This window comes from Geotrypetes seraphini, chromosome 8 (genome assembly GCF_902459505.1).
Source record: "Geotrypetes seraphini chromosome 8, aGeoSer1.1, whole genome shotgun sequence".
In the NCBI taxonomy this organism is placed as follows: domain Eukaryota; kingdom Metazoa; phylum Chordata; class Amphibia; order Gymnophiona; family Dermophiidae; genus Geotrypetes; species Geotrypetes seraphini.
The window spans coordinates 118,681,143-118,690,277 of record NC_047091.1 but is presented as its reverse complement, the minus strand read 5'-3'; the positions used below and the strand labels follow the sequence as shown (position 1 = coordinate 118,690,277).

Sequence of the window (9,135 nt, the reverse complement as noted above, 5' to 3'; positions counted from 1 at the left end):
TAGGTAGGAAGGAGGGAAGGGGCCATGCGTGCGATCAGTGACCGCGTGCATTCCCTCCCTTAACTGCGGGGACAAGGCCATTCACCGTTCCATGGAACGGTGGATGGCCTTGTCCCCGTACCTATGGTGAGCACCTTTCCCCCTCCACCATTTTGGCGGGTTACCCACGGCTACTCACGGCTAGCCACTGGTAACATCCACCCTGCCATTCTCTAATTCCAACAGCCCTACCAAGGGAGATGAGTACAACTCACTCACACCTGCTGAAGACTGAAAGAAGACTGAGGGAATAAGGGGGAGTCACTTATTATGTGCAGTTCCAAAGTTTTGTTTCAATCTCCACCTGCTGGTCATGATGAGATTATATACCCATCTCTAAGATTTACAGCTATACCGGTCTGGAGAGTTGCTAAAGAATATAAGTAGTAGTAGTAGTAAAGAGGGGATCAAGGCTGAGGTTGGTGACAAAGAAGAAAGCTAGCTTTGTTGAAGGCAGGGGGATGGGTTGAGAAGAGCTAAGAGAGCTAGAAGCAAACCTGAATGAAGAGGGGGAAGAAATACAAAGGAGAGAGAATTGGAGGAGAATGAAGCAGAGAGGTGTGAAGAGGAGAAAGAGAGATAAAACTAAGATGAAGAGCAGAAGTTTAGGATAGAAGCAGGATGGGGGGGGGGGGGTAGTAACCCTAAAGAGTGGGAGGGTTTGGCCATGAGAGAAGAAGCAGGAAGAGATCAAACCTGTGAGTCATTCAAAACAAAATGGGGAGCCAGGGAATTCTGCAAAAAATATTTTAAATTATAAATTTTTGAGTAATATTTTCCATTATTGCATCATAAAAATTTAATCCAAGCTACTACAGTGGTAGGCAGCAGAATTGGAGTGAGGGGGGGGGGCCCATAGGGACCATTGCCCTACTACTACTACTACAGTATTTTGCCTTACACAGCATCAGCAACTAGAGAGCTTAATAGCTGGATAATGATTTCTTTGGCACCTTCAACCAGAAAAATGTTCCGCTGATATGAGTCAAGTTTGCTCGACCCTTTGTCAATTACTCTCACTACTGGGCCTAAGGCTTGCATCTGGTTGTCTCGTTATATATTTAAACTTATGGTTCAAAAATAGCCCATTTTTCAATGCTATGCCTATGCTGGTTGCTTAGGGGGAGGTGCAGCTGGAGAAGACTGATGTAAGATGTATCGTGTACTTTACAAACACAAAAAACTGCGGAAACCACAATGTTCTTGACTTTAACTCTTTAATTTTTGCAAAAAGTTTTAAAAGATCTTGACAACTTGTTCATATAAAAATTTTAGACCCGAAACAGTCCGTGTTTCGGCAAACAAACTTTTCCTCATGGGTCCAAGAAGGGAAGCTAGGAAAGAGAATCCAAATGTAAACTAGTTGTCCTAACTTTCCTTCTTGGACCCTTGAGGAAGAGTTTGTTTGCCGAATCACGTTTCGGGTCTAGAATTTTTATATGAACAAGTTGTCAAGATCTTGTCTGACTGAAATTTACTTTATTTCATTTTTATTTATTGTTTTCTCAGGTACTTTAGCTAGATTGTGAGCCTTCGGGACAGCTAGGGAAATCCAAAGTATCATTTTTTATTTTAATGTATCTTTAATCTATCTTCATTGTAAACCGCTTTGAACCTCACGGTATAGCGGTATATAAGAAATAAAATCAAATCTTTTAAAACTTTTTGAAAGAAATAGTTAAAGTCAAGAACATTGTGGTTTCCAACGTTTTCTGCGTTTGGATTGCTTCTTCTCATGTGGAAAATTGGGTCTTCGTTTTTTGCTTTCCTATCGTGTACGTTACATGTACACATGCTGCTTGCAGGAAGCCAATCTGTATCTATGTTGCAAGCACGTCTGCAGTAGCTGCACAACAGAACAGACCTTACGAAGGCTCACGTTTAGTATAACACGTATTTACGCTGCATCACAGATTCACTGCAGAGGCTCCTCCCGCTCGAAAGAGGCCGCTATAGCCGCTCTCCTCTCCAGCCGCCCGCGGGCGCGCCTTGGCGCTTTTTGTGTTCGATGATATCCGATTGGCTGACGGTACTCCTTTCCGGCGGCGCGAGCGTTTCGGTGATGTCATAGGACGTCCACGGGAGGAAGCCGGAAAACGGCTACGGAGTTACGGGAGAGTTGGTGGGGGTCGGGAGCGATTGTGAGTGGGTTGCGTGTGATAAAGGAGACAACAAAGAGGGGGGGGGGGGACCGGAGAGAGGGGAGAACCTGAGGATGGGGGAGGGAGCTGAAATATTAATCTCCGTGATTGTGGCTTTGCTGTTAGACGTAGGTCCTGCAGCCTTTGGCTCTGATGTTCGAGGACAGCCTGCCGCATAAATGTTACAGGCGGCCTGCTGAACGGGTTTAATGTCACAATTGTCTGGTTTTCTACGCACTTTGGCACAAAACTGAGTAGTCCCGTTTTCTTGAAGAAGTGGTTTATAAATTATTCCACGAAACGGGTGGGGACTGTAGATGGAAGCAAATACTATTGCTAGTTAGCACCTGGAGGGGGAATGGGGTAATGTTTAGGAGCGAATAATGTTACATTTTTTAGTGGTATTGTATTTAGTTGTCCCACATTGAATAACGAAGATTTATTTTTTTTTTTTTTAATGATACTGATATCTGGGTGGGTAGAGCACGTGTTAAAGTGCTCACCCTGGTCTGATGCTTTTTCCTTCTTATTCTACTACACATTGTAGTCAAGGGTTGTTATGTAGGCTGTAGTGGAGAGGTTTTTTTTTTTAGGTAAGTGAATCTTATAGATTTAAATTCTCCTTCGATTTTGGATTTTTGTAGGGCAAAGGGGTACCTACCTAAGAGGATAAATATGATGCAGTTGGTGGATTATAGACTAACCAGTATATTGGTGCTTGAGCTTTTAAGGACACGTAAACCGTAAGATGCATGAGCAAAGCAATTTGCCCAGTGGTATATGGCGAGCCAATGATAGTAGACTCAGGGATTCGGGCTGTTCAAGATTGTGTGATGTTCATAGATTATGGTAGTTAAATCTCGTGACAGGGCCTGAATTCTAGGGTTTGTGTGTCTTGCAGAAAGCTGTGAAGATGGCCTATCGTTATGGAAGAGAATCGTGGTCCTCTGCAAAGGATAGACATATGTCGGAGAGAGTAAAGGAGGGGAGGAAACTAGCATACAGAAGTTCTGAGAAGAGGAGAAGGATGGAGTATGAGAGGCGGTAATAAACTGTTTTTTTTAGTACTACCATTATATATTGAATTTTTGTTTTCATTGTGTGTACTTCTTAATATTAACAGAAGAATAGTGTTCAAAGCCAAGCTGTGTCATGGTAATTTTGAAATAGTTAAATCTTTCTCCTTATATTTTCCCTGGGGAAAAGGTTTTCTGCATTTCTTCTTTCAAACTAAATTTGTAACTACAGTATTATGAGAGGTGTTCAATAATTTATCTACCTCAGTAGGAAAGAAAAATTTTCAAAAAATTTTTGTTTTATTTTTCAATATAGCGCCATACACTTCATCTACTTTTCCTGCAATGATTTTAACCCCTTTGAAAAGAATTCTGTTTGACCTTCAAACTAGGACATCACAGCTTCCTTAACGTTTTCATCACTTGAAAACTGCTGTCAATGGAGAGATTTCTTTAAAACTTGGAACAGGAAATAATCTGAGGGAGCCAGGTCAGAACTGTAGGTTGGGTGGTTCAGCTACTGAAACACACATTCTTGGATGTCAACTTGTGATTGTCCTGGCATGTGCCCCAGTGCTTTGTCATGAAGAAGCAGTACACCTGCTTTGAGTTTCCTTGTCTTTTCTACTTGATTGACTCCCGCAAAGTAATCATTGTGTTGGCATAACTCTCCCTGGTTATGGTTGTCTTGTGTGGCATGAACTCCAAAAGCAAAAGTCCTTCATCAACCCAGAAGACAGTTGCCTTGCCATTGCCTGCAGATTTTTCTAGAACTGCTTTGGGGTGGGGGATGACTTGTGCTGCCACTACATTGATTCCATTTTGGACTCGGGATCTCTGTGACAGACCAAGTCTCATCTCCAGTCACCGAAGGATGAAAAATATTCACTTGGTCTTCATGGAGCATCTCCCAAGTTCTTCTGACAGCACTGGAGCCTCGTGGCCTTCTGACATGGAGTCAGCATTCTTGGAACCCATCTTGGACATGTCCAACTTTTCATGAATTATTTTCTAAAAGGTGCCTGCCGAGATGGCCATTTCTTCAGCTTTTCGGGATTCCTTAATTTGTCCAACAAAATTAAATCCTCAACTTTCTTGCACATTTACGTGCAAGCTGTCCAGTATGAGGGTCATCTTTAATGGACTCTCTACTAGAGAATGACACATGGAAAAAAATTTGTCCTGGTCTCCGCCCTGTCCCCGTGAGCCCATCCCCGTGAGCTCAGTCCCCGCCTCCGCAAACCATCTGATCCCATCTGCACAAACCATCTCCCTTCTGTGTTCCTATTTTTCCCATTTCTAATATCTCCCCTCTGTATCTGTATACTCTCTCCTGTGTCCATATACCATCCCCATGTATCTTCCCTTTGTCTCTGTCCTGGTGCACATAATCCCCTCTACCATGTATCTCCCCTTTATTTCTCTGTCCCTATGCCCCCATGCACGTAATTTCCCCTCTGTTTCTGTTACCTTCCTGTGTCCAGATTTCCCCTCTCTTCCATATCAATGTGTCTCTCTCCTCTCCAACCCCAACTAACTTCTTTCCCTCTTTCTTCTCCCGCTTCCAGCATCTGGCTCACCTGCCTGTCCTCCCCTTTCTCTTTCATACTCCTCGGCCAGTTTTGCTTTGATGTCCTTTTTTCCCCCCAAGCTCTATGGCAAACTAATATATATATTTTTTTAAAAAGGTTCATTTCAGCTGGGTTCTCTGTCCCCAGCAGCAGCCCCCTCCCTCCTTCTCGCTGTGGTCCGTGCATATTCCTCCCTCCCTTGCCCTTACCTTCACTGGCGATTTTTCTTTTAACAAGCAGCCAGAGCATTTCCTGATGTTGTGTGCGGCTGGCTGCCTGAAACTTCTCCTCTGCTCTGATGCAACTTCCTGTTTCCGGTTGCTTTAGAGGAGAAGTTTCAGGCAGCCAGCCAGGCACGTAACTTCAGGTAATACTCCGGCTGCATGTTAAGAAAAAAATCGCCAGCGAAGGTAAAGGCAAGGGAAGGAGATGCTCAGACTGCATGATCGGATTTGAAGTATTTTGCACGCGTTCCCTCAATTAACTGTGGGGACTAGGCCATTCACCGCTCCACGGGGCAGTGAATGGTCTTGTCCCCGTACCTGCGACGACCAGGTTTTTTTTCATCCCCGTTTCGGCAGGTTACCCACGGTTAGCCGTGAGTAATAGTCACCATGTCATTCTCTACTCTCTACCCCACTTAAACTGCTTGCTCCAAAATTTACTTTGTAGGATGATTGGGCAGACTCACCATAAATTGCAGTCATGCATTCATGGATCTCCTTTGGCTTTTTCCCTTTTGTGAGAAATGTTATCACTGAATGGTGCTGTAAATCTAGCAGTTTCTTACTTGATTTGCATGAGGACTCTCCTGACATCCTGTCTCTTGGAATGTTAGAATTGCACTGAGCTGCAACCTGTGCATGAGTAACCTTACATGTCACAACATGCACAAACTTGCTTCAACACACTTGCTACTTTTCTTTCATACTAAGGTAGATAAATTAACGAACGCCCCTTGTATTTTTGAAATGTTTTGTCTTCCTGTTCCTTAGTGTATTTGTGCTGACTCTGTCCTCCTCCTTTCTCTTGGGTAAATAGAAGCAGTGTTCTATTTACTAAAAGTAGAAGTGTGTGTTTGAAGTAATTTTTAAAGTGCATCCTCCAAATTAAACTTTCAGAAGTGTTTTTTTCCCCCTACCTGTTCTAACAGGCTTGGCATTTCTGGTCAAGTAGAGTATCTTCCAGAGCTGCTAAAATGTTTGTAGATAGTTCTCCAAATGATGAGAGTGATGCTGGTTGCTAATTACTTGAACTTGTGAAGGTGATTCTTGCCAATTGATAGAAATTTTATTTTCTACTTTTTGACTAATGGGGAAGCAGGTGTCTCAGATACAAAGACTGAATTCATGTTTATGCAGTTTTCTGATGTACTTTTCTGGCTGATAGGACTCGTATTCATTGTGAAAACTAAACAGAACTACTTCTACTAGCAGGACGAGAATATCACCATGAGAATCAAAACCTTATTCTGACTACAGAGGTTTATCATTCTGATCAAGAGCTCAGATTGGAGTTTATAAAATGTGTTTAATCCCCCTTTCATCCTGCTTCCCCTAGCAAATGCCAACAACCACACTACTTTATTTTTTTTTAAATTCTTTTTTTTTTTTGAAAATTCTTTATTAATTTTTTCATTTTTCAACAAGTGTAAAAATTATTAAACAATTGAAAATGAATTACTATCAATTATAGCACTGAATAAAATTTAATCCCGCCCCGCCCCTCCCTTCCAACTAGATTTCAATCAAAAATATCATATAAAGATTCGTTCCCTTTTTAAAAAAACTAAACATTTAATAAAATTTTAAAAAAACTCCTTCCCATCCCTTCATTCACAATTGTACTTATAGAGTAAGAATGGCATCTATTCATTACAATATTTAGTTAATGGCCCCCATATCTCTTTTAATTTATTATAACTCCCCTTTGTATAGCTATGGTTCTCTCCATTTTATAAATATGACATAACGAGTTCCACCAGAAATTATAATTTAGTCTGTTCCAGTTTTTCCAATTAGTTGTGATCTGTTGTATGGCGATTCCTGTCATTATCAAAAATTCTTTAAAAACCCATTTAAATTTTTTAGCTATCATCTCATTTACAAAGCAGAATATTTTTTAAACACCCCCCAATACACATACTGTACTTTTATCAAGCTACGCTACTAGTTTTTAGCATAGGCCAGTGAGGTAAATGCTTCAATGCTCATAGAATTCCTATGAGCATCAGAGCACTTAGCTCACCAACCCGCACTGAAAACTCCTAGCGCAACTTGATAAAAGGGTGTGTGTGTAAATTTTAGGTTGTATTGTAGAGAAGATCATGGCTTGGATGTACTCACTCATTTGTTGTAATTATAGATATACTGGGCCATATCAGTAAGGATTTGCTAGTGGCAACTCTGCTTATTTGTCTTGTAGGAGTGGGCGTGGAGACCGCATGGGGAGGTATGGTGCTGACTGGTCCCCGGATGAGGCAGCAGAATCAGAACATGATTTTCAGGATGTGGATTACAGATCCTATTCCCGAGACTATGGCAGCAGAGATCACCAAGCAGACTACCACTCATCTGAGAGCTCAGCTGAAGTAAGGAAGAAAGAATACTTGTGCCACATGCACCTCTGAGGTAGCAGGTTTTCTGCTTTTGATATGCTTTGGAAAATAGCCTGGGATCTTCTCTAGACATATTGAGGCTCATTTTCAAAACACTTAGACACATAAAGTGCCATAGGTTTCTACGGTATTCTGTGTGTCCTAAGTGCTTTGAAAATGAGCCCCATGGAATTGTATATAGTATTCTGTACTGTCAGTGAAGTGGAGGAATAGCCTAATGGTTAGTACAGTGACCTGAGAATGAGGGAAAAGGGTTCGATTCCCACTGCAACTCCTTGTGACCCTGGGTAAATCACGTAACCCTCCATTGCCCCAGGTACAAAGTATGAACCTGTATATAATAATGTAAACTGGTTTGATTGTAACCACAGAAAGGCGGTCCCATCCCCTGTCCCAGACTGCAGTTTCATTCTGTCAAGAACATGTTTGGCATTCTTTAAAGTCAAAGTGAGAGCAGAAATTGTACCTAGAGCTAACCTGTAAAATGCACACCTTTAGAAGATGATGTTGCTTTTTCCAGAGTTTAGAGAGATTTCTTACATACCCAACTGCTTAACTCTTCAATCACAGAGAGATTCAGAAGTTTTCTGATGGGAGCTATACACTATAAGTTAACAAGTTGTTGTTGGGTGCCATTGACTCGTGCTCGAGTCCTAGCGACTTGATGAATTGCAGTTCTGAAAAGAAATCAGTTTTATGGTAGTCCGGAGAGGTTCTTCAACGTCATCCCCATGGCTGTTTTCAACGTGTCCAGCCATATGATTGCAGGTCGCCCTCTTCGCCTGGTTCCTTCAACCTTAAATTAACATAGTCACTTTTATTCTTGCTCTCTGGAGCTGTTGAATGATTTTTGCTATTATGATGTGTTGACTTATATCCCACCTATCATCACATATCTGAGTTCTAAGTAGGTTACAATTATCATGTAGCTTTATAAAACCTTGTATATACACATAAATTGGGCTAGACACTTTTACATCATTGACCGTTATTACGTGTATCAATATATGCATACAAAGACTGGACTAGACCTGTTTCATCTTTGAGAATTATTTCAAGCATCTGTGGGTTAATTGATAACCAGTTCTTAAGTAGTGGGTGCATTGTCCTTGTTCAGTGTAGATTTATGGTGAGAGAGCTATATTGTGGTGTGAAATTTTAGATTTTTTGGGACCTCTTGGGACCTATCATGACAATTCTGGAAAAGTCATGTTTTCAGATCTTTTCGGAATCTGGTGAGATTGTTGGTAGTTAAGATTTTTGCAGAAAGTGAGTTCCAAATTTTAGCAATTTGGTAGTTAAAAGATTTGCAGTGGGGTTTAGTATATTTTATACCCTTCATAGATGGGTAGGACAGAGTTAGTCTTTCAGAGTTGTGATATTCTAGTATTCTGTCTTTCTTCTTGCAGCTTCATGATCAACTTCTTGAGGTCCTTCTCTCTCTGCCAGCAGGGTAGTATCATCCTCGTATCTCAGATTGCTGATGGTTCTTCTGCCTATTTTCACCCCAACATTCGAATCATCTTAAGTCCAGCTTCCTCACAATTACTTTTGTATAGAGGTTGAAAAGAAAAGGAGAGAGGATGCATCCTTGTCTTGTACCCTTTTTGATCTTGAGCCATTCTGTATCTCCATACCTGGTTTGCATTGTAGCTTCTTGATCGTAGTAGAGCGATCTGATTAACCTGATCAAGTGTGCTGGCACTTCTACCTCACTCAGTGCTTCCTGAAAAAAAAGAAAGCGAGAAGAT

General features: G+C 41.4%; 1 protein-coding gene across 2 annotated transcripts in view; it reads left to right on the top strand.

Annotated features, from left to right (window-relative positions):
* The first annotated feature begins 2,032 nt into the window (after positions 1-2,032).
* RBM10 (RNA binding motif protein 10) overlaps positions 2,033-9,135 on the top strand; it is a 116,705-nt gene continuing 109,602 nt past the window's right edge. For both annotated transcript variants that reach the window (XM_033953930.1, XM_033953929.1), the window contains exons 1-3: positions 2,033-2,180; positions 3,082-3,224; positions 7,192-7,357. In XM_033953930.1, the coding sequence (XP_033809821.1) occupies positions 3,094-3,224; positions 7,192-7,357 (297 nt within the window). In that variant the 5' untranslated portion in view covers positions 2,033-2,180; positions 3,082-3,093. The remainder of the gene's footprint in view (positions 2,181-3,081; positions 3,225-7,191; positions 7,358-9,135) is intronic.